The 26,167-nt window shown below is 43.8% G+C and overlaps 1 protein-coding gene across 1 annotated transcript in view; it reads right to left on the bottom strand.

The window, feature by feature from the left end:
• The window catches only part of IQCA1 (IQ motif containing with AAA domain 1), a 241,362-nt gene that overhangs the window by 20,518 nt on the left and 194,677 nt on the right, over window positions 1–26,167 (bottom strand). The window contains exons 15-17 of the mRNA XM_036766788.1: window positions 16,209–16,261; window positions 9,123–9,205; window positions 2,757–2,902 (exon numbers count right to left, since the gene is read on the bottom strand). Of these exons, the coding sequence (XP_036622683.1) occupies window positions 2,757–2,902; window positions 9,123–9,205; window positions 16,209–16,261 (282 nt within the window). The remainder of the gene's footprint in view (window positions 1–2,756; window positions 2,903–9,122; window positions 9,206–16,208; window positions 16,262–26,167) is intronic.

Here is a 26,167-nt window from a genome sequence, read left to right as displayed (position 1 = left end):
GGATTACCACTGTCTCAGTGGAATTTAAACTGTGGCCACTCCAAGGGCAACACAAGATACAGCGAGTAACCAGTGATGAACCCCTCCCCTCCCCTCTCCCCTCCCTCCCTCCCTCCATGTTTCTCTCTCCCTCTTTCTCTCTCCCTCTCTCTTTCTCTCTCTCTCTCTCTCTCTCTCTCTCTCTCTCTCTCTCTCTCTCTCTCTCTCCCCCTCTCTCTCTCTCTCACACACACACACACACACACTCTCTCTCTCTCTCACACACACACACACACACTCTCTCTCTCTCTCTCACACATACTCTCTCTCTCTCTCTTTCTCTCTCTCTCTCTCTCTCCCTCTCTCTTTCTCTCTCTCCCTCTCTCTCTCTCTCTCCCTCTCTCTCTCTCACACACACACATACTCTCTCTCTCTCTCACTCTCTCTCTCTCTCTCTCTCTCTCTCTCTCTCTATCTCTCACTCTCACTCTCTCACTCTCTCTCTCTCTCTCTCTCTCTCTCCCTCTCTCTCTCACACACACACATACTCTCTCTCTCTCTCTCTCTCCCTCTCCCTCTCCCTCTCCCTCTTTCTCTCTTACACACACACACAATCCAACATAGCATCAAAGATATTATCAAAGAAATATAGCTAGTAGAAGATGGGCCATTCATATAGTGAGAGTGAAGAAAGAGATGGGCAACCCCTACTGTTCAGTGTAATGTCAAGAGACCTAGAAGAAAGATGCCAGGGAGGATTTATGGAAGGACATGGGCAAAAGCGGCACAGGATGAGAAGGGCTGGATGGATGAGTTACAATCTTCCTCAGTGGAGGGATTTCTGATTGATGGGATCACAGGTCCACTGCAGGACAGAAGCATTGTTTTTAATGCACTGCTTGGGTAATCTGGTTCTGGTGGTTGATCAACTTCCATCCATAAAAGCTCTTGGACCACTTTTACTTCATCTTGCTTTTAGAAGTCCTGCTGATTTCTTAAAGCCACAGACCATTGAATAGCACCACTAGTTATGCGTGAATCGCTTAATAACCAACTTTTTTCCTAATGAGTTTGTTCCTGGGGTCCCAGGAGGATAAGTCAGCTCCAGAGATGTACTGGGGAGATTTTCTATCCACTGAAAGAGACTAGGGACTTCGAGAGTCCATTTCTGTGACCCCTGGGAGCACTAAGGCTCGTCTTAGACTGGCCTTCTGTGGGCAGTTCTGATGAGGAGCATTTTCCTGAGTGTCTGTCAGCTCACTGGCATCCAATACCCTTTGTTACTTCAAGCAAGGGTTATTTTGTCATTCCTGACAATGGTGATCAAATACATGGACGTGTACGATCTGTGCTTTTAAAATGTGACCAACAAACCCACTCGTTTTTATAATGGGATTAAATCTTCAGCCAAGGAAACTTAATCCAGATACCCCAAGGTTTGCTTATAAACACATTTTAATTGCATAAACTATTTATACATTAGAAACATATAAAATGAGGACTAGTTGAAAGGCCAGGCACCAACGGGCCTTCCTCTCGTGGTGAACAGATGCTCGTGGTTTAGTCTAGAGGGTTCCTACACTTCCTGTCGCTTAGTCTGCTGCATGGGGACTCTGGGAGGGTGCACTATTACTACTTTTACTCACAGGTATTTTAACTCAAAGTTCCATTTGCTTCAGAGGACAAAAAGTGAAAAGCCAGATTCTGCGTTCCTTGTGGAGTTAATGACATTTTGTGGAACGTGTCTCCAGGATCAAATCAAGAGGGAAATGCCATGCCACCCCCATGGCCGCCATCTTACTTGGAAGGGAAATTAAAGGAATTCTCATGGAAAGACCATAGGCTTATAGATCTGGAGCTGAAAGAGGCCTTAGAAGCCCTCCAGACCAACACCTTCATTTAAAAGATGAGCACTAAATGGAGTCCCCAAGTGGGAAAGCAATTTACCCAAAGTGACTACAGTTAGTGACAGAGGTAGGATTTGAACCCAGGGCCTCTCACTCCAGAGTGAATACTCTTTGCCTGTTACCAAGGACACACCTGCCACCCAAACTCATGTTGCCAGAGGACAGGGCTGGCCAAGGCTGGGACCTGGGTCTCAGTGTCATCATTGCCTTATGGGATGGAGGTCCTACCATCCCTGATTAAAGCTATCATTACATAAAGGTTATTCAGAGATGCACAATACGCTGCCATGGAAAATGCTGGTCCCTTACGAGTCCAACCCATAACCCATCCTCTGTGCCTGAGTCAAAAACCCTAGAGTAGTATGCCTAGAAAATGACATTTAATCAGTGTAGAGGAGGGCACTTGAAGCTTGCAAAGTAGTTAAAGGATGTTGCTTCAGCATTCTCAAATGGACTTTGAATAATTCTTTGACGTTTGTATTCTTTAGACCCCAATAACCACAGTCTTCTTACAACTGGCAAGTTGTTGCCCTCGCCCCTTCCCCAATTTCATTAATTTTCAGCCCTGGTGCTTGTTTGGGTTATTATCTTTCCCCGGTGATTTCCTTTATGTCTCATAGCTCAAAATGGTTCCCATGCAAACAGGGATGGACTAGAAATGGGATACGTGTCCATGGCTTTTGTGGGCCTTTTATTCACTGCTCAGGTGAAACCGTGCCTTCCCTCCCAACACTTCATTGGAAAACAGAAATCTGCAAAGGGCTTTCGGCAACAATCAGTTAGGCATTGTCAAAGCACGAAATAGTGTGTGCATGTGTATACATGCCTGAGTGTGCAGACGTACATATTTACACACAGGAGGAAAATCACTGGACTTGGTCTGCAAGTCAGTTTCCTTTCTTTATTACCTAATGGGAGAATCCCGTACAAGGTGACGAGCTGTCTCACGTCAGAGAGCGACGGCATTGGTTCTATCGCGACATGGCGCAGGGTAGTTCCCAGGTAACAGAACTCACCTGTGGGGAGAAAAGAGAGCTAATGAATGGCAAAGATCTATTCCTACAGAATACAGCACACTCAGAGGGGACTCCTAAAACACGAGCACCGCTTGAAAAATCTCGTAAAGAGAGAAATGCGACCGTTCACTTTGGCAAGCCAGCCAGGCCAGTCACATCGGCTGTCAGCCTTAGAGCAGATTTGCCATGGACACTCTTCTAAATTCCAGGCTGCCACCTCTGAGGGTCAGGGTTCTAAAGAATTAACCATAAACAAGGAACAAATGACCCGGATGGTGAAACATCAGCCTTCTTGGTTCAGCATAAACAGCATTTTCTCTGGCTGATGGCTAACATTTGCAGACCTAAAAAAAAACTAAGTGAGTGATTTAATGGAAATGGGGACTTGGGGGGATGAAATGGGGTAGAGTCTGACCAGAACATAGGAGAAGTAGAAATGTCCCATTCATTTTATAATTTTTAAATGAATATCAAAGGCATAATATAGGAATAAATCTTTACCAGTTTAATTAGAAGATATCACAGGGCTTAATTGTAACTAGTCATAAATCCTAACTGATATTTTCTGACTAATTTAGATAAGGTCACCAAGAAAATTAGTTTGGCTGTCTTCATTTGTCACAAGGATGGATGTTTCAAAACCTTTGCATGTTCACATGATTCCTTTCTGAGTGGGACATGAACCGATAATAAAAAAGAAAGTGAATGAGTCCCCTATATTTTGATTCCTTTTCAACTGCCCATTCTCTTAATAGAAAGTGGGGATTTGGGTGAGCCTTGGGTGTTACAGATACTTGGAAGACTTTTTTATACAATACTATGAGTGTAAGAAAACTTTGAGGGCTTAGCAATTTGAAGGGAAATGAAGGGTTTGTTTTGCTATTTAAATAAATCAGCTGGTGATTTCTGTAGTTGTACCAGCCACCCTTTTACTGTATCTGCGTGACAGAGATGTCCTTGAGAGGGGGATAGATGGCGTTGGTGGGGACAGTGCAGTAATCATGACAAGCTTTCATTATCACTCTGGCTAGCCCAGCTCTTTAATGAGGATGTAATGAATAGGAGCCTGGTTAATTTTGCCTTCACCCGAGTAGGAAGACATGCTGAAGCGACCATTATGGCTAGCATTTATTGCCAGTAAACATGACATTAAGGGTCATATGAAAGTGACCCCAATTTGCTTTCTTCAATATATCTATATTAATGCCCAGATGCACCATATTTTGCAGAAACTAACTGATTTTTCTTAAATGGTAGCCAGTTAAATTAGGGGGTGTACTGTTTTTCCTGTTTGTTTGGCTGGAGAGAAGGGACGCTAGCAGTCCCGGGCGCTGTGCCAAGCCAGGGCGAGCTTGTTGAAATCGGATTCCTGCAATTCATCACACTGTGCTTGGACCACTGAGTCCTTCACCACCCGGCTTCAGGGGCCAGAGAGCACGCACTCCTTGCTTATCGACCAGACATTCTTGCCAGAGAAGGAAGAAGAAAAGGAGAACAGTTAAGGGAAGAGACCATCAAAGCAAGCCAAGAAGAGGTAGTAAAAACAGTACAACGAGGGAAAGAACTGACACAAGTCCAGAAAAGGAGTCCAAGGCCAGAGAGGACATCTTCTCTTCAGAAAAGCTGGTAAAACACCCTCTTGTTCTTTCACTCTCCTCCACTGACAAGAAAATGAGGAAAGGAGACAGGGCAGAAGCTGAAGCACTTCCTAAATCTCTTGCTCTGAGAAGAAGGGTGGGAAATTTCCTTGGAGGCAGAGACGCAAACAGCACCAGGCTCTGCATCCTTGGGCGAGGACTGCGGACCAAGGGGCCCAGTGACTTTGGGGGACGGGCCAATACACGGTGCCAAAAGGTCTGCTGACAATTTCCCATCAACTCCCTTCACATCTGGGCTGCAATCCCCACATGCAGCATCTGAAGTGGACGTGCTTGCAATGACATCTCTGCAGTGTTATGACAGGGACTTTCATTTCAGGCACAGATAATTTTCTGGAAATGCTGAAGGGCCAAATGGGAGAGGTTTGGGCCGCTCCTCCACGGCGAAGGAGATCCTGCGGCTTAGTTACGATAACAGGGAGCGTGTTTGAGCCTAAAATCTATTGTAAGGCAAGCTTCATCATCTGTACTTTGAGTGGCTCAAAGTGTCTGTGCGATTTTAAGTGACCTGATTAGAAGTCTCAGAGGGATGATGGAGAGACTGGGCGAAATCATAGATTTTGGCTTTCAGACAATCTATTTTTCGGACAAATTCATTTTTTCTATTTTTATAGAAAATTTAAAAATATGACATTTATATATGTATGTATATATTTAAATTTGAACAATAAGCCAAAATACGCATTTACATATATGTATGTGTGTGTGCATGTATCTATGTCTGTATGTATATATACATACATGTACAGATTATTTACACTGCAAGTTCATTATACATAATATGTCCATAATATTGTTAGTTGTGTCCACAAAATCCTATCCTGCTCTCTGATAGTTCTGCCATCTCTGTGTGGGTACGTTTCCTTTGATGTAGACACAGTGTGTGTTTATTATGTCTGACTCCCCCCTCCATACACTCTAGGGTCCAATCAAATTGGCCTTTCCACCATTTCTCATACCTCTCCCCCATGCCCTGGGGTCACACCCTGTACTCCATGACTTTGTGGCAGCTGCTCCCCAGGCCTGAAGGGCTTTCTTCTTATTTCTGCTCCCTGGACTCCTTTAGTCCTCAAGTGCCACCTTCTCCATGATGCCCTTCCTGATCTCCAGCCTCTGGCACCTCATGTTCTCTGTCTTTCCAATTATAAATGTGTGTGTGTGTGTGTGTGTGTGTGTGTGTGTGTGTGTGTGTGTTATTAATGACTATCTTGGGTCTGACTACACAGTTCATATGACTGTACACTTATCTCATCCCCACCCCTCCTTGTTCTCTACAAGAATAATGGTGACTTTATCCAGCCCTGGGATAAAATCCCAGTGAATTATACCAATGGCTTTCTCTGGAAATACCAGGATTGGTGACTGCCGTCACCAAAACCGGAAATGAGGTTAGTTTGCTGTGGATGAAGTGATTATCACTCCCTTTTCTAAATGTTTGCTAGTCATATCTCTGATGGTAGCTGCTAAAGCAAATACACTTCCTTCCCTTGGGAAAAATGAGCGACTTCTTGGGGGAATGAGAAGGAACAATGCACACGCCATTAGGCTTGTTAGAGAGGTGAGGGAAGGAGGACAGAGATAGTCAGAAGTGAAGGTGATGGAAAAACAAAAGCTATTAACAAAAATAATACTTTGTAATATATTTATATGATATATTTTGTAACACGTTCACTTATATTACATTTATATACCATTCACTTAGTATTGGTAATATATTTGTATTACATAATATTTTCTAGGCATGTTTATAAATAAAAAGTAAGCAATCACAAAATAACAGATTGCAGCATTTAGCCAAGATTTACAACCACCCTCCCTGGTCTATCTGACTTCATTATCACCCCCCTGCCCCAAACCCTTCCCTGACATCTGTCCTTCTCCAACCTTTTAAGACCTTTCCCTTTCTCTAGGTCCTCTTATTGACCATTGGCTATATCTCAATAGTCACACTGGTTATTGCTTTCGATGCCCTAAGATGTGATTCCTCTGGTTCAGGTGACCTGAAGGGACTGAAGGCAGCTGGCTAGGTGCTCTCTCTTTCCCTCCTCATCTCGGCTTTTACCTCTCTGAGCCATTTTTGCTCCGTCCTTTCAAGTTCGAAGAGCATCTTCTCTTGGGGGAAGAACAAGAGCGACAACTCTGTCCTCTCAGCACCGAGCATTGTGCCTGTCCCATCTGCCCCAACCAGGTGTCCCATCCCTCTTATTCCTCCTCCTCCTCCCCGCCCTCCTTTTTCTTATTCTTGGCTTTCTTAGTCAAACTCAGCTGATTCTCAGCTATGCACTCTGGCCATTATTCTTAAGGATTCTGCTGGACATAAGCACTCTTTCTTTCTGCCTTTCTTTTCATCTTCTGTAGATATCCTTCAAAAAACTGATATTGGTTGATGAGTTTCCTGTGCATCCATGTCACTCTCTCTAGAGATTCCATGAATCATTTCTGAGTCTTCAAAATTTAATTCTTGATAGTTTCCCATACTTCTTAGTCTGAATTTCCCCAAAGAATTATTATAGAGTTATGTGTACAAAGGATATGAAGATTTTGTATTCTTGTTAGGTACTGAGAGATTTGTCTTTAAAAATGTTCTACTCATCTGCATTTCCACCAGCAATGTATGAATGTACTTGTTTCTTCAAAACCCTACAAGTACTGAATTTTAGCACTTTTATTTCTGCTTACTTATTTTCCCTCTCCTCTCCACTTTTTTGGGGGGTCCAATGCCATTTAGTTTTCATAGGTTCCCAAAGTGAATGATATCACCCCCCTGGCTGGGGTGGTTGAACAGCCAGCAGGGCTGTGGTAGCCTCCAGTGCAATTGGGGGGTATTAAATAAAAATAAGGAGGCAGTGGAAGCATAAGGAAAGAAGACAAGAAAAATTTGGAAAACTGTACATGTTTCATCTGTTGTGTAAGAGTTAAAGTTGTAGTGATTACCTTTTTTTTCCAAATAAACACACAAAATGCAAATTATGACTGATCAAGTTCGCCAACAGGTCTTAACAAACAAGTGCTGGTAGGCAAGCATGCCATGCTTTGTTGAGAAGGCCAGCATGCACTGGCAGGAATATGTGCATGTAATGACTTGTGTACAATATGATACTATATGGTTACACGATACAATATTGTATCAACAAAATTTCAATGCAGGAAAAAACCCCACACAATTACAATAAATTATTAAATTTAAGATGCATCATTTAAAAATATGTATTTTTGAAATGATGCAAATTTAAAAAAAATCACTAAAGGGCTAAGGAAAGTAGATTTCTAGGGGGTGCTGAGTAAGTTTTTGAAAATTTGGAAATCTCTGCTTTAGATGATAACTACTTTATAATATATTTTTAAAGCCTGAGAGGAAAAATTTACCTTCCTTTGATTTTTCACCCCTTCAAGATATTGCCTCTTCCATATACTTTTTAAATAATTTAATCCCATTCTACAAAGAAACTGCCTGGCATTTTTTCAGGATTTTCTTGTACATATTACTTACAGATATTTATTCTTTATATTAAATAAATTAAGCAGGAAATCTACAAAAATGCAACATTTCTGGAAAATTACTATCTCAGTCTTTTATACTAAATATAAATATAAAAAAAGAATAAAACAAAAACCATCCTACAGAAAATCAAATTTTCATCCTAATGTGGTAATTACTGAATGATGGCCATTGCTAATTAGTAAATATTAATTAGGTTTTGAATGATGGCTAAAACTAAGTATAATGGTTTATAAAAATTATAAATCTTATTTTTTTTTTAAAAAAAGCATTTTTGAGTCATAAGAAAAGGTTGGTATGTTGTTTTCAGCTTGGATAAACTCTTGAACCGTCTCCACCTTGACTCTGTCCCTGAACCTGCGTCAAATTCTCTGAGTTCAAACAGGAAATTCTATTTTCCTCCTTTGAACCCATAAGGATAATAATAAAGCATCCTTCCTGTGGGTGTGAGGGAGTTTTGTCTTTTTGGCCAGACGGGGCAAAGGAGGCTTTGTGAAGCCAGGTAGTTGTGATACACCCTTTTTGGAAGGAGCATCCAAGGAGGAACCAATGACAGTTTAGAAACAGGGGAAATGTAAGGGCATTTCTCAGCCCCAACTCCTGTCACTTCCTCTACATTTTGCCCTCCCCATAGATTCATAGGATGTTAGGGTGGAGAGGGCTCTCTGTGGCTAGCTCGTCCCACACCCACCTGACCAAGAACACCCTTGTTGGTAACTGGTCATCCAGCCTCTGCTTGGAGACATCTAATTAGGGGAAGCCCACCCATCAATCTAAAATCAAGCTTCCCTTTAAAGAGTTTTGTACTGTAGCACTCACATATGCTATTGCCACTCAGTGATCAGTGATGCTATACCCACATCCAGAGAAATGCGTGTTTTTCTTTTTTCTCCCCAGATGTCCCCTTCACCTCGTACACATTTGGTGGTTCACAAACATGGCCTAAGGGACTGGACACAGTGGTCTAACAGGATTCTTGCTGTTGGAGGAAATGGGACCCTTGATAACACAGGAAGCTCTTGTTCCCCTAGCCTGTCCTGAGATTACTTAGAATATACTTTACCGATGTATTCAGAGAGCTGGACTTTCAAGGGTCTTATCAGTAATTCTTCTTCTACCAGTTCCTTATATAGGGAATCCAGGGTCCTACAAATCAAATGAGCAAATGGTTACATGGAGGTCTAGGTTAGGACAGCGTGGCCACAGGCAAGAGCAATGATTGCACATACCTCGAACCATGTCTTTTTCAAAGGGAACCTTCTAGCTGTGTTGACCCCGTCAATATCTCTGCAATGCCGTTATCCCATTGGGCTTTTAAAATGACACCTTGTCACCTCCAAATGTCTATCTGATGTTTGCCATTAGCAAGAATGACATCACCAGGTAACAGGAAATCAATCATGATTCCCACAATCTACCCTTTCATCAATCTTCATTAGGAAACAATTAGATATTAAAAATTACTCAATAACGGCAACACTCTGAGCCCATAATTATATATTCAATTAGCTCCTTGCAATCAGCGGTAGGTCATCAATCCTTCCTGAAATTTATTTATGTATATATTTATGTGTATATTTATCACACACTGCACTTAGGTCGGTTGTTTAAAAGAACGATGATCCCTGTGAGCGACCTAGGCTTGCATATGGAACACTTCTAATTCTAATTTCAGGCTGGAGGCGTGACTCAGTTTTCAGAAGATGTGAGGATGGGTTTCCTAGTTTAGAGACGTCCAAACCATTTCCTTTGTGAAAGGCTCATGGGCATGTAGCCAGCACCCTTGTGATTTATATCAATTAAGAACAAATAGATGTAAAAGCCACCCCTTTTATATAATGAATGAAATTATCTGGGCTTGGGGGGCCCAGAAATGTAGACAGTTCCAGATAAAATACCAATGGGTAGCACCTTCTGAGATTCTTAATCATGGAGTAGAAAAACATTTATTATAAGCTTATTAGGGGGCAAACCTTGGGATTTACAACTTAGCAACAGCAGCAGGAGCAGCAACAGCAATAGGTCTGCCTCTGCTCTGCAAGAGCCCCTATTCTAGTTGGGGAAGACCACACACACAGGAGCCTCATGAGTTTCCTGGGAGGTGCCCTTTGTCCCATATCTTGCACAGGGGCCATCACTGGGGCTCTTTGTAAGCTTATTTGTGTCTACCACATACTTCTCCATGGTCCACTGGGTCATGTACAATGTTGATCTGCTGGAGAGTCATATATTCTATGAGTAGTAATGTGATAGCATTAATGGCAGAATATCAACATTGAAAAGGGGTGTGTGTGTGTGTGTGTGTGTGTGTGTGTGTGTGTAGTTTTGGAGGACTGGAAGTTCTATACCACTTCCTAAATGCAATCCAGGCATCTGCCTCCCTGCTCCTTCTTCTTCCTATCCAGTTCCACAGCCTGTCTATTATCCACCTTCAATGTCTGTCTCCAAATATGTACTGCTGGACCAGCTCAACTTAGTTGCAATCCTCTGTGTAATAAACATTCTTCATCCACTTGGCTCTCCCTTTGTGGATTGTTAGGCCAATCTCTTTTAAGTGGTTGTGGATCTCCTATAGGAGGAGCTGTGATATTCTGGGGCTTGGTGTCAATGATACCTTAGCCTCAAAGATACCTCAGCCGGAGGACCTGTGTATAGGAGATGCCTCTTCCATCGTGCCTTTGCCCAGGGCAACCTCTCTGTCTGTAGTTGACAGGGTAGCAGGCATCTACCTCCTTGTTTGCTGCCTGGTTTGAAGTTAGATCAGCTAGCTGGTGTGGTGGGTACAGTGTGAGACTTGGTGTCAAAGACCTGTCCTCAAATCCTGCCTCAGCCACTTAATAGCTAGCCCTGTAACCCTGAGTAAGTCAGCGTCATTATAATAGTAGTGCCTTGCTCCCAGTGTTTTTGTGAGGATCATATGAAAACACATGATATACTTTACAAACTTAGAGTACTTTGGAAATGCACGCTGTTATAATTTTACATGACTTTCACACGTGCACAAGAGACACATGTCAGGATGAAGGATTTAAAGATGTGTCTTGCTTTCCTGACTTATTTTTTTAGAAAACTAACAAACAATAAGTAGAGAGGAACCCTGCACTCTTGGCATCTTTCAGTCCACGGTGTGACTGGGAAGGTGTGCTCTCCTGGAGAGAATCCCTCATTAAAGGTGTTCTGCTCCCTTCTTGTATTTTCATCAAGGATACCCTCAATATATGTATAGATGATTCTCATAAGGACACAGTGATGAGAAAGTCAGCATATTGGTTAAAAGTTCACTGATATCTTCTTGCTTGCCTTGATTTTTTGTAATAATAGCATCCACTACATTTTAAATTTTTTGGGGTGCTTGCTGATGTTTCATACATATTGGGAATACACCCTTCAGTGTTTTCAAAGCTCTCCTGCCTCCAGCCCAGCTATTTTCTGCATACAGTTGGTGTGGTCCAGCTGCTCATCCCAACTTCATTATCCTGGATGCCTTTCTTACTTCCTTCTACGATATATCAGGTACTCATGTGTTGGGATTTCAAACATGGTGGTTACATATCATTAAATGAGGAAAACAGATTTTTCTGAAAATGGAGGTAAATTTGTTCCTTATAAAAAAGGTCTACTTTTACTCTTTCTCCTCGGTTCATTTGCTTCTGCTCTGGGATGACACGGCTCACGTGGAGCTCATGCCTCCAAAAGTCACTGCTCTTTGATGCTCTGCAAGGTGACTCCATCCTCCTCCCTGACAACTTGAGAATGAGTTTGTGACCTCCCTGGCATTGTCCGTAGCTTGGTCACTCTGCCCGGCAGAGAAGGAAGTGTTTGATAGCTAAGGCGGCGTTTATTTTTTAAAAATGTTGTTCTTTTAACAGCAACAGCAGCAGCCCCAGTTAGCATTCACATCGTGCTTTAAGGTCACATAAGTCATCTCATTGGATAGTCATAACAACCCCATGAGGCAGGTGCTATTGTCATCCTCATTTTACTGAGAAGGAAAACTGAGAGGAAAAAAAAGTTTAGTGACGTGCTCTAGATCGCACAGCTAAAATGTTTAAGGCAGGATTTGAACTCAGATCTTCCTGGTTTCAGACCCAGGAATCTACTTCTTATGCCACTTAGCTGCTTTTTTGGCTTTTAGTCTTCTCATTGTGACAACTGCTTTACATCAATTTAACTTCTCTAGGAAATGGAAATAATCAGAATCAATGTCCTTTCTTTGATCCTTTCCCCATGTTTGGCTTATTTGGATTGTCAGATGGGAGTTGTTCTTATCACATCCAGAATTATCATCTCATGTTTGGTTTAGTTTTTAATTTAGAGCTAGTTCTCAAGTGACTTCACATCAGTAAGTTCTCACTTTTCGGTCTAAGCCATAACGATTCTCGTTTTTTGTTGTAATGTTGTATAATGCTGCCTATGTCTACTACCTTCAAACCTCCTTCTTGAAGAAAAGTTTCACGACGCACAGGCAGGAGACTTCTGAGCAGCTGGTGAGTCTTTGGACTCTCCATCCCTTAATTCTCAACCGCATCCTTTCACGAATGTTCCGCCATTTTCCCTCATAGCCACCAGTGGACACTGAAGTCACTACAGATCAATGTACATGTCGACGTGCTTTCACAAACTTTGAAATACTCTTCATGGGATTTCTCAGCCTCTTTATCCTCCTCAACGCATTTTGGCATATGAGTCACAATTATCCTCATGGTGGTGGTGGTTGCTTGGTCTCTTGTGAACCTTGAAAGGTCAACTATAGTCCCAATGTCCCATTAAATTATGTTTCTCTTTGGCCCCACACAAACCTGAAAAGTGGCTTCTTTCTCTCCAAGGAGAATCTGGGAGTCATCCTCCCATTGAGCTCCAGCGTCCATGTTTCTTCTGGTTTCCATTAGAGGGAGAGAATGTCATATAACTAGGAAATGTCTGAGTCTTGGCTTGAACTCAGGGCTTCTTGGCTCCAGAACCAGTGCTCCATGCTCTCTGGTGCCTCCTAGTGGACTGTCACTAGATAATAACACTTTCAACATTATATTTGGCTCAGGTCAACGATTTTTTCTTTCTTCTTCTTTTTTTTTTTTTTAGCAAATTTCCACTATGTCTGTTTGGTCCCCTAGTTTCAAAGAATTTGGTAAGACTTCATGATGTATGGCTGGGAACCAGGGTGACCTGCCCTGGAGCAGTAAAGATTGCCGCCCCTTCTGGAGCACTTTAAGGTGCTGGGAATATGGGTCTGGGAACATTTCATAGTTTACTTTAAAATGTTGTCTGACAGCCTTTTATTGTGTTCCCATGAAGGCCTCAGGGGCACACCCAATAATAGCAGATGAGGGGGTGTGTCTTGACCTTGTTTTTCAATGAGAGTATCTTTTACATTCAAAATAGTCATTTAAAAATAATTTTATTAGTGAACTTTGTTTAAAATGATCACAGAAGTATTTCAGCTGCATGATCCATTTTCAATGTTGAAGAGCTAACAAGTCATTTTTATCTTAAAAGACAATGTGTATTTTAAGTTATTTTTATTCAAGAACATTAAAGCATTTCTACTGAAGCTTGAAAAATAGAAATGTTTTTTAATTCACTTCCACTCAATTATCTGAAATTTACTGGTACATAGTGAGTACTTAATAAAGGCATGTTTCCTTCCTTCCTGTTGGTTCATTCTTAATTGAAATGCAGCTCCTGAGTCCACACACGTGGGGCTGCCTTTTTGTAAAACAAACAAAAAACCCGCCCAAACACAGTGGTCCTAAGAAAGCACAGAAAGACTGTGACTTCTGGGAGATGGCTGCCCCCTATGCTAGGGACACGATTTGTAGAGCATTTTATACTCTCCAGAATACTGTCACCTCCACTGTCTCGTTTTATTCCACTAATCTTAATCAAGGTCACAGGATCACATACTGGGAGCTGGAAGAGACCTTAGAGTGTGGCCAGATGCATGAGTGATAGGAAGCCCAAGGACCTGGGTTCAAATCTCAGCTCTTATATTTACTCCTTGTGTGACACATGCAAGTCATTAACTTCTCTGGGGTAAAATGGGGAGGGAGGGCTGGTCTAGATGGCCATGGAGGTCAGTTCTAGCTCACTCTCTAGGACCCCATGCTGGTGTAGACTAACCCCTTCATTTGCAGATAGTTGCAGCGGGGCATGGTAGAGGGAGGGTTGGATTTGAAAGGTTTGGACTTCGGAGACTCTGGGTTTAAAATCCCACCTCTGGCCACTTTGTACGGTTCGTTTTCGGTTGTGTCTCACACTTCATGACTCTCTTTGGGGTTTTTGTGGCAAAGATCCTGGAGGGGTTTGCCCTTTCCTTCTCCGGCTCATTTGACAGATGAGGAAACTGAGGCAAACAGGGTGCACGGACTTGCCCAGGGTCACACAGCTAGTAAGTATCTGAGGTGGATTTGAACTTGGGAAGCTGAGTCTTCCTGACCCCCACCCCGTGCTCTATGCACTATGGCACCACCTGGCTGCCCTTCGGCACTTATGAGCTGAATAACTGCGGAAAACTCTCTGAACTTGGAACCTCAATCTCCTCATTTTCAAAATGCCTTACGGGCTTGCCAGGAGGCTCACAGATGACCATGTGACGTAAAGCATTTTGCAAAGGTCTATCTATAAGCGAAAATTATTAGTATCACTATTAGATCATTCTTCTGGGCTTTTTCAACATCATTCGTCTCATTCTTTTAGCATTTTTCACAGAATTCAGATAGAAAGGGTCCTGAGCCAATCTGCACTCCAGCCGTTAGTCTTTTATTTTTAAATCATTTGCAGACCATCACCGACGGGATAAAACACAGGTTTTAGTGCCAGGCACTGGCTAAGTGCTGGGGACAGTAAAAGACCAAAGGCAGTCCCTGGCCTCAAGAAGCGCACAGTCTAATGGGGGAGATGACTTGTGAAGAGCCAGGGACTTATAAGTCAAGTTAACGAGCATTTATTAGGTATTACTTCTCAATATCTCTTAAACCTGGGCCGCCCTGCTGAGGCGATCTCCAGTTTATCCTGTCTGTAGCTTGTCGGTACAGAGACGTTTGCCTGTCGTGGCCCTCACTAGACTGGGAGCTCCCTGAGATCGAGGACTGTCCTTTGTCTTTCTTTGTATCCCCAGCCCTTAGCCCAGGGCCTGGCACCCAGTAGGTGCTCAATAAACATTTATTAGCTGACTTTTAAGCACTACTAGGTGCCAGGCCCTGGGCTAAGGGCTGGGGATAGCAGAATGAAAGCATGAGGATGGAAGCCCGTACCCTGTGGGCTCCTCCTGGTCCCGCGGGCCTCTGAACTCCTTGGCTGGGTGACTGGACTTTGAAAGCTTTTCCTTCCACATTCCTCCAAGATTATGAGGACTTAGGGTGATGGCGATAGGGACAAACCTCGTCCTTTTCTGGATCAATGTCACGGCGCTGTGGCTGAGCAGGCAATTCTGGAGAATGTTCTGGCCCCGGGACAGATTTTTGGCCGAGTTCTCCGGGGCTATTTTGAGGTCTGTATAGTGGGAAGGGGTCCGTCACCAGTTGAACCATGAAATATCCTGGAACTCTGACGGATAATTCTAGCAGCCAGGGCATGTCTGCCAGGTACTTGGCGGTAAATGCTAAATCCTGATAGCTCGCCATGATGAGTGAAACAGTTCCCACCTCTTCTTCACATACTTTTTGTAATATTAATAAAAATCCCCATCATGTTTGTTGTTGTTGTTAAAACAGGAGGGAAAAGGAGGCCCATGGACTGCCATCCCTGAGGTCACACACAGGCTAAGGGCAGGGCTGGGATCCAAACCCAGGTTCTCCGACCCCCACCCAGAGCTCCTTCCATCACCCCGCTCTAGTTTCCTTGCTGGGATACAATGTGGTAAGAGTGGGAAGATCATTAAATTTGGAAGCCAAGGAGCTGGGTTCAAGTTCTGGCTTTGCTACTGACCCCCGTATGATCTTGGGCAAGTCAGTTTCCTGATACGGACCTCAGTTTCCTCATCTGTAAAATGGAGGCTTAGGATTAGACAGAATTGTAAATACAAGAGAGCCTACAATCCATCAGGAAAAAGGAGGAGAATGGCCTCAGAGAGGGCATGGTCGGAGATCTGACTCTCAGCAGGGACTCCGGCCACCGCGGCGTTGCTGCCGCTCAGAACGGGCGCATTCTTTACCTGTCAGGGGTCAGGTCCTTCTCCTTTTTGCCTTTCTTCCCCTTTCTTCCTCTCTGAAAACAAAATATAAATAATTATCACCCCCTTCGGGAGAAATATAGACGCGCGGGTAGCTGCGGAAATCAGCCGAACACAGCTTTCCAAAAGTAACTTGGCCGGAAAAACGAATTCATGGATGGTTGAAGCTGTCTGTTTCTCAGCCCCCTTTGGACTTAAAAACCCCCAGGGGTCTAATGGGAAGATGCTGCTGTATATTCGGTATTTTAAGGACAAGCCCCCACCTTCCTCCTGACCCCCTTCATAGCTCACATTGATACAACACGCCATGGTTAGTGGACACTTTCCTCCAAACGGTCCATGAGTTGGCAGCATCAACCTTAATGTCTCTACAGAGGAGGGAAACCGAGGCTGAGTTGAAACATCTTTTCTGAGATAACAAACCTAATAACTGGAAGCAAAGGGATTTGAATCCAGGTCTTTTGACGTCTAATCCTGTGCTCTTTTCTTTTAAAAATGTTAATAATATATTTTATTTTTATATTATCTAATTTAACACTCCTCCCCCCTCCACACACACCTCCCAGAGAACCACAGGCATATAACAAAGAATAAAAAAGAGAAAAAAGTGTTTATCAAACCTATCCAATATATGAACCAAGTCAGACATTGTATCTAGGCTTCCATATTCAGAATCCGGCCTCAGTAACTCCACAGCAAAGAGATCTCCTGCATCTTCCATGCCCTTTTCTCTTCTGCCTACAGATATACTCGTGTCTTCTCTGTCCTCCAAATACCATCTTGCTTTGGGCTCTGCAGTTTCTATCCCAGCTCCCTTTTCCCTTTCATCTAGGAAGAGGAGTCAGCATTTGCTGACTAAGTGCTTTATAAATGATAGAAAGGGGGTGTACTTAGGGGAGGGCCGGCCCCTGGAGGCAGCAGCAACAATGAGGGGGTATCACAGCAATGTGGACGAGGAGGGAGATAGTGAAGCGAGTAAACAGACACATGATCTTGGAGACAGAAAACCCAGGGATCAGTTGCTTGACCTCTCTGAGACCCAGGAAGTTTTCTAGGGCTCCCAATGGCTGGGCAGGGATGCACCCGGATTGTTGGAGGAAGGTCCCCACCAGGAATGACCTATAGTGATGAGACCACAGGACCAGGACTAAGAAAGAAAAGGGAGAAGCTTGGTAAGGGGCTAAACATGAGTGGAGAGGCAGGCATAAGAGGAAAAGGAGGAATGGACAGGATTGGATCCAAAGGGAGACATAGAGGAAGAGTCAAAGACACCTCCAAGGATTTGAGACTGACTGATGGGGAGGATGGGGGTGTCATCAATGTGAAGGGAGAGGCAGGTTTTGGTAGGAAGGGGATGAGTGCAACATTGGGCATAAATGGGAGGGGTTGGCAGGTATCCCACAGGGAATAGAATGAAGGGAACTCAGGGACTGTAATTAGATGATTGGCTGAGGCTGTAACCATGTCTTAGAAAGGAGATGAAATGTAAGCACGTTCCTCTTGCCAATGTGGTAGAGAGTACATCATCTCAGCTTGTTGTCAGCAGGATCTGGGTTCAGATTCCACCTCTGACACTTACTAGTGCCTGACCCAGGGCAAATAATTTAACTTCTCTGAGACTCAGTTTCCCCAACTGTAAATGGGGGGGGTAGACTACATGGTCTCCAAGGTCCCTGGAAGCTTTAAGACCATCACCTATTGACCCAAATCTATTAACTCTGTCCCCCAAAAGATGGGGCCAGGATCATAGAAGGAAAGAACATACTTTTGAACTGCATTTGAGGTTAAAAAAATAAAAGCCACTCAGATTAAAGGTGTAACTTCTGTTTTAAAGCCTGATATAGACAGTCCTGGCTAAGACTCCTGTGAAACCCTGGTGTGGGGCAGATTTAGACATGACAATGCCTTGTTAATGGCCACTTTGAGAGACAACCACCTCAAATTAAAGGCTTTGCACTGTCCACCATCTCACAGTCACTTCAGGAGACAAAGTCAAGAATCTCTCCGTTGTCATGATTTCCCATCCAGGAGGAGAAGGGGAGAATTAGAGGATCATTACTTTGGATTATTCCCCTCTCCCCTCTCTCTGTTTGTCAGTCTGTCTCTGTCTCCATTGCTCTGTCTGGTCCTCTCCCTCTCCTTTCCCCCGATTTGGCAGGCAATGCTGGATAGTTCTACTCTACTCAAAGCCATCATCCAAGTCCAATGTCATGGTCAATAAACACTCTTGGTTTTCCAATCAGAGCCAGCTTCCTAGGCAATAAAGGAACACAAGTAGAAGTCTCTTTCAATGAACAATATCAAATTTAAAAAAATAAGTTTTATTTGGTCTACTTTGAGTACCCTGAATGTTAGCCTGCATTTCCATTTAAAAATTCATGGGGACAGTCAAACAAGGGAGTCAGTGTGATTCACCAGACTTAATGGTCTCTGAGCTTTCTTTCAGCTTGAGATCTAGGAGCCTTCAACCTAAATGCAGATTTTTTTATCTATAGTTTACAAGTATAGGGTTAGGATTCATGTAACAATAAATTAGAAAGTGAATTAACTTTCTTGGGGGAGGGAGCTTTTCCTCTAAGAATATTATTTAACTCTTAAATAACTTGCTCATTGTGACATAAAATATTGAGGAAAAGATCACCCTGCCACCAGCAGGGATACATTTTGTCCTTCATACATCGCTCATGTACCTGTCTTAACATAGGAAAGCAAATGATCTTTGGGGGGTTACATTAATGAGAAGAAAATATCTTTTTTTCAGCATAAAAATCAACTCAATCTGTAATTAATTTATTTACCAGAAGGTAGCTTCCTTCCAGCGTTTTCCCCAGGAAACTAACCAATAGATGTAAAAATGTAGGTATATTTTTTCATATCAACATATGTGGTTCTATAATTAACATCAATATTTCTGAGAAAGCTGGCTGGAAAAGACATGAGAGAACTGGGAAACATCTGGTAGGTGGATTTGTCTGCATGCTTGCTTTTGAGCACTGAAGAAATGCAGTTCAAAGGCAAGCCCTTTCTGAAAGTCGATGACTTTACTAGTTTAAGTGGATGACAGTTTAACATTTATGGGTGACTCTGAATGATAAAACCCTCTGCTCTTTGAGAGGGCAATTCGAATGTTGAACTTGCCGTGTTTTGCAAACATCGATTTGCATGTGGAAATTTATGTTTATCCATTTTCCTAGGCTCCTGTCACTGAGGAGGGCCTTGCTGGATACTAGCAAAGTGCTTTGTGCGGTACCCAGGGGGGAGATTAGCTCTGCCTCCAGTTAGATGGATGCCAGGATCAAGGAGTAACCTTAGCATGCAGGGTCTTACTACATATCAAACACAACAAGATTCGGCTGCTCCAGTGGGCAGAGATGGTCCTTCTTATTGGCTAACTAGAGTTGGTACCCCTTCTGCCATTGTGAGATAAAGCACGTCATGCCTGGAATCTAGTGGGCCTTGAATAAATGCTTACTGAGTGAATGAATGAATGAATAAGTGAATGAATGAATGAATGAATTCTAGCTGGACCACAAGGCTGCCATAGTTCAGACACTCCTATGGTTTCTTCATGAAACTCTAGTGTCCTGGGTTGAATCTTGAATCTGGTCAATACTTTTTATCTACCAAATTTTCTCAAACCAAGTTCATATCTCATTCTGATGCAGAGACTACTAATTCCTGAAGGAGTCTCTTTCCTCTTCCAGTGATTTGTGAGTTTCCAGCTTTTGTCATGTCCAGTATTTAATGGAGACAAAAGTCACCCTCCTTTTTCTAACTTTGTTTTTTCCTTCTGTACTAAATTATATTGGGCACATTCCACAGGAAGGAAATAGTTTTTTTGGAAAACTGTATATTATTTTAATGAATATTGGTGCAATATGTACATTCAAATGATATATAATGCCCATTAAATATGGCAAAATTTTAAACCAATATTATTTTAAATTGAATATTATTTAAAATATATTTTAGTGTAATCACATTAGTATCTCTATAGTCTAAATGGCATTTAGACTTTACTCATCTCCTAGGATTATTCTGAGTTGCAAAAGAAAAGGCTAGCTTAAACCCCGAGCATTTTAATTCTCTTCCTAAATCTGTAGCACAATGAGATGCTGGTATCAATCTGTATTATTACGAGCGATGCTGGTGTATACATAATACGAGGCATGCTGTATTATAATGAGCATTCACTGGAAGTTTGAAAGGTCTCCAAGACAAAGCATTATGTGGAAAGCCAGCCTAGCCATCCAATTAACAGTGGTTGATTGTGATTGGTCCTACTGTCCAGATGCCAGTGGTTCAGGCAACTAGGCAACTATGGAAGGCTTTTCAGTAACGAGAAGGCAGTTTCTGTCTGCCCCTTAGTTACCCATTGTTCTTTGGCACGTGCAACACAAATTCCATGCTTGCTGTCTTTATCATAAGGAGGATGGAACGGAAGCTTCTAGAGCAGGGGTGGGGTACCTGCACATGTGGCCTTAAGGCTACAGGTTCCCCACCTCCGTTGTAGCATCTGGAACTCTAAGAAGCCAAACCCTATGAACAAAAGAGGCCACTTTAAAAATGTACGTTAAGTATGATTAAAGCCAGGTGAGAGAAACACACACACACACAGACACCCACACGTATACTCCCAATATGTACACTGAAGATCATTCCATTTCCATTTTCAAGTTCCTGTATTAATTCTATCCACAGTATAACATAAAATAGAATTCATAATATTAATCCTTCATCGGCATATGGGGGGGCTGCTTATTGTAGTAGGGATTAAACCATTACAAAATAAAGAGGAGAGGCGAGATGAAAGAGACCTGGGTTATCGCTGATTCAGAATGATGGCGGTGCCATGATGAGTCCCAGAACTTCTGGGCTGGAAGGGAGCCCCAGGGTCTAGTTCCACCAGAATCCTCCCAGCAATGCCCTCTGTGGCATCCCCTGGCAGTCATCCAGCCTCTGCTGGTCAGGGTAGCTCACTTCCTTCCGGGCTAGCCCAGTCTCCCTTGTAAGCAAGCTTTTCCTTACATTGAACTGGCATCTGCCCTTCTGCAGGAACCATTACTCTTCCTTCTCTTTCCCTTTGGGGCTGAGCACCCCAACATTAATCCTTGTCCCTATGGCAGTCTTTCGGCTACTTGGAGGCACCTACTCCATCTCCCTTAGGTACGTTCTTCAAACTCAACATCCTCACTTCCTCCCACTGATGACCGTAGGGGATGGCATCCAGTCATCTCTCCATCTTGGGGCTGTCCCCATCCAAAGGACAATCCTTCCCAGGACCCAGACTGGCAGGACCAGCCTCTGTCCTGTTCTGGACGCTAAGCCCCTCTGAACGAGGACTCATCATTCCCTCTAACTCTCCTGGTCCAAGACACCCACCAAGCTCACAGCTCGCTCTGAGGCAATAGGTAAGGGCAATGTTCTTTTGCTTCCACTTATGGTGGATTCAAGAACCATCGGGAATGGAATTCAGGAATTAAAAAAAATCTAAAGGTTTGAAGATGCGTGAGAACATTAATAGAGCAGTCTACATTTATGAATGCCATTTCAGGGTTGGCATATTAAGTATCGTATTGTATACACACACACGGTGTCCCAAGAGCCAACCCTGAGGTATACTAGCTGTGATCTTGGTCACTTGACCTGTCTACCTCAGTTTCTCCATCTGTAAAATGGGGTTAATGCTATTATAACAGCACCTGCTTCCCAGTGTTTGTGAGGATAGAATGGGATAATATATGTAAAGTACTTTGCAAGCCTTAAGGCTCTATAGGACGGCCAGTGCGGTGGGTGAAGAGCAGGGAGTCAGAAAGACTCCTCTTCATGAGTTCAAATCCAGCCTCAGATGCTTCCTAGCTGGGTGACCTTGGGCAAGTCACCGAACCTTCTTTGCCTCAGTTTCCATCAAATGATCTGCAGAAGGAAATGGCAAACACTGCAGCATCTTTGCCTGGAAAACCCCAAATGGAGTCATGGAGAGTCGGACACAATGGAACGACAAATCACTGTTGCTGCTTTTATCTGGTAGTTGCTGTTAGAGGAGTTAGGGAGATGTAAGGAACTCGGCCAGAGATTAATTTGACCGATGAACGATCTCCATGTGATTACTTCTAGCTCCCCAGGGAGCAACGGTTTATTAGGTGGAAACAGGCAGCATCCAGAGTTATAGGATCACTCCTTGGTAGAAAGATCATCGCCCTGTGCCCATCTAGTCGGAACTCTACATTTCACAGATGTGGAAACTGAGGACCACAGAAGTGAGAGTGATGAGGAGAGCTTTCTAGGGTTAATACTTTTGTCTTTTAATGAAGAAAAATATTTGAGACATTTTACCATAAACATATGGTTTTCTTATTTCTTTCCAGGGAGTCTAATTTCAAAGCCGTTTATATACTTTATGGTATTTACATCTAAGCTGCCTCATAAAATGGAATTCTGAAAAAGTATATATGTTGAGAGTGTTTCCTGATACAGTGGAATGATTGTTTTTCAGAGTCTTGGCAAAGAAATGCTGGGTTTTCCCTCCCTTCTGACTCTCAACACTGCACAGTATAACTTGCTCCCTACGAATGCTCCTGCTCTCCTCCTCCATGTTGTCTTTATCCCTTCTATGTGCACACATACACACGCAGATACAGAAACATACATGTCTGCTGTCAGCGCCTCAGGGGCTGGGATTGCTTCACTTTTGTCTTTGTATGACCCGATGCCAGTAGGTGCTTAAGCAATCCTTGTCAATTGATCCATATCATCTCTCATGATAGATGGGAGCTCTTGGAGGGGAGAGGTGGCTTCATTTCTGTTTTTCTATTCCCAGTAATCAATGCCTTGCACAGGGTAAGAATTTAAGAAATACCTATCGATGAACTGATTGGCACGTGTGCCAGGGATGGTTTTATTTTTGCTGTTGGGTCCCCAGCTCCTAACCTGGTGTCTGGCACACAGTAGGCACCTCATTGATGAAGGTGGATTGACTGGTCAATTGCCAGCCCATGGGCAATTTTGCCCTCGAATCTTTAGCTTTGCTTTCCAGAAGGAAAGTACTCTCATACAAAAGGCCCAGGGTCCTTAACAAGCTTAGCACTATCTCCTAAGTCCGTTGAACAGAGGATTCAGGGGGCTGGCCTGTAGCAGATTTTGTAAAACCTGGGTCTCCTTCAAATATACTGCCGGGATGCTTAACCTGGGGTCTGTGAACTTGTTTTTTTTTAAAAGTATTTTGATAACTGTTCCAATATAATTGTTTTCTCCGTTAATCCGTGTCTTAATTTATACATCTAAAACATTAGACTGAGAAGGGGTCCCAAGGCTTCTCAGACTGCCGACAGGGGTCGGCAGATCAAAAATGTGAGGAGTTCCTGGAATACGGTGGAAAGGTCTGCTCCAGCTGGCTGGCCGGCGTGATGGCCGATGATGGGAAGGTGATTTCACACTGCCCTGGCAAATCTCCGTCTTACTGATCCTAAGAACTATGAGTGAATGCACATATACCTCTGGAGGAGGGAGAGGGCTCCCACAGGCCAGTCAAGGCAGCCCCTCCCCCTGCTTGGACAGGCACCAGTGAAGGGCAGAGGATTCATGCCAGCAAATGTCCTGAGTGGTTCTTGGCCCCTCCCCTGCTTCCATTCCCTATGTACTGAAATGATAATTAATAACGATGATGACACGCACTTAGATAGCGCTCCCTATGTGCCAGGCACTGTGTTAAACGTTTTAATAACTGTGACCTCATTGACCCTCACAGCCCCCTGGGAGGTAGGTACTATAATTATTCCCAACTGAGGCAAACAGCGGTAACATGATTTTCCTGGGGTGACACAGAAAGATCTGAGGCCAGATTTGAACTCAGGTCCTCTTGACTGCAGGCCCAGTGCTCTATGCACTGAGCCACCCAGTCTCCCTGGTCACCTAATCCCATGAATCTTCCTTCCGAATGTTTCTCATCCATTTTTGCCAGGTTCATTCTCATTGCAGCCACCCCAGTTCTGGCCTCCATCATCGCTCGGCGCCCTGACCACAGCTGCTGCCTCCCCATGGAATCCCTGCCCTGAGGTTTGTGACAATCCATCTGTAGCTTGTGTGCCAGTCACCCTCATCTGCCTGCAAAACCTGAGCATCTCCTCACTGGACTGAATATTGGCTAAGGGAGCCAAAATACCGTAGAACCACGGCTCCAGAATCAGACGAGCTGGGTTCAAATCCCACTTTTCATGATCACTCCTTGTCCAAACTTGGGCAAGTCACTGCCCTTTCCCTGGGACTCAGCTTCCTCCTGCGTCAAAGGGTTAGGGTTGGGGTTGGAGGAGGCAGCCCCGAGGACTCTTTCAGGCCTAAAGAAGGACAAACAACAACATGATGCCATAACACCTCCTGATACTGAGTCATCTCACCTTCGGGTCTCCATGTCGTCATCTGTAGTTTGAGGGGCTGGACAGGACGGTCTGTGCCCGCTCTAGCCCTTTGGTCCCAAAGACCAATCGGTGCATGTCCACCTGGTAGCAGTAGATATTAAGAGGATATCTGGTGGGCTCGTCTATTAGGTCCCTTCCCACTATGAGATTCTGTCACTTTGTGCTTAGACTCTTCTGCCCAGGAGGATGGACTCTGCAATGTGGCGTCATCCCGCCAAGTCAATGGGGGCAGCTAGGTGGCATCATGGTGCGCAGAGTGGGGGGCAGGGGGGGTGTTAAGTCAGGAAGACTCCTCTTCCAGAGCTCAAATCCAGCCTCAGAACTTGCTTGGCAGTGTTACCCTGGGTGAGCCATTTAACCCTGTTTGCCTCAGTTTCCTCAACTGTAAAATGAGCTAGAGAAGGCAATGGCACACTGCTCCAACACATCTTCACCAAGAAAACCCTAAATGGAGTCACAGAGAGTCAGACGCGACTGAAAAATGACTGAACACCAGCTCCACCACCACCACCACCACCAAGAATTTCAGCTTATTTCTTTCTGCTGCTCCACAGGCACTGTTTTGTTCTGACCAGGCCAGGTTCCTTGCTGTCCAGAAGACACGCTGAGCTCATTTCCAAGTTGGGCTGCATTCTCTTCTCCCTTCCCTGCCCCCGGAATCCCCTCCCCATCCTTCCAGGGCCAGCTCTGACCACTTCTGTCCTCCCAGATCTTCCCTTCTTTGAACTCTCTGGGTACTGTAATCAACCAGACAGTTTAGTCCTGGTTTTAAGTGGTCTTATGACATTTGCATAATTTGGTGGGAGGAAGAGAGAGAGATTATTTGAAAAAGGGGGAACCTGTGGGGGGTCAGGGAAGGTCTCCTAATGGTGTGAAAATATAAGTTTTATTCTCTGCTTTCTGGTTCTCAGCTTATCGCGTTAGAGGGTTCACACACACAGACAAATATATTGGAAAGAGTTAGATATGTGGATTCCTTTGGGGACTGGGGAGGGAGCGGTGACTCCTGTTTAGAAAACGTCAATGATTCTAAGCAATGTAATCAGCAAGTCTGTTTTATGCACTGGGCACTGCGCTGGGAGGTGGGGCTTCCAGAACCAGCATGAACCAAGCCTGCCCTCCAGATAAAGGCAGTGTGGTGTAGTAGCTAGAGTCACAAAGACCAGAGTTCAAATCCTGACTGGAATCTTTCTAGCTGTGTGATCCTTACCTTCCTGGGCCTTGATTTCCCTATCTGTAAAATGTCAGACTTGATGACCTGTAAGACCCTTCCAGCTCCATGGTCTAGAATCCCATGCAGTCTCTTCAACAGCCTGAGCCTCGATTTTCTCATCTGTCCAATGGATAAGTTGGATTTCGCTGCCTCGGAGGTGTCCCCCAGGTCTAAAGCAATGATTCTCCTATGACCTGCCATTCTGCTAACCATAGAGGCTGAATGCATGTCTTAGGGGATGACAAATGATCCCAGAGGTAGTCTAGCGACCCATGAGGATATCATTTTTCATAGGGAATGAAGCTTGCATTAAT

The sequence above is a fragment of the Trichosurus vulpecula genome, chromosome 7 (assembly GCF_011100635.1).
Source record: "Trichosurus vulpecula isolate mTriVul1 chromosome 7, mTriVul1.pri, whole genome shotgun sequence".
NCBI classification, from domain to species: domain Eukaryota; kingdom Metazoa; phylum Chordata; class Mammalia; order Diprotodontia; family Phalangeridae; genus Trichosurus; species Trichosurus vulpecula.
Note: the sequence above shows the minus strand (reverse complement) of the source record. Positions and strands in the feature narration are given on the sequence as shown.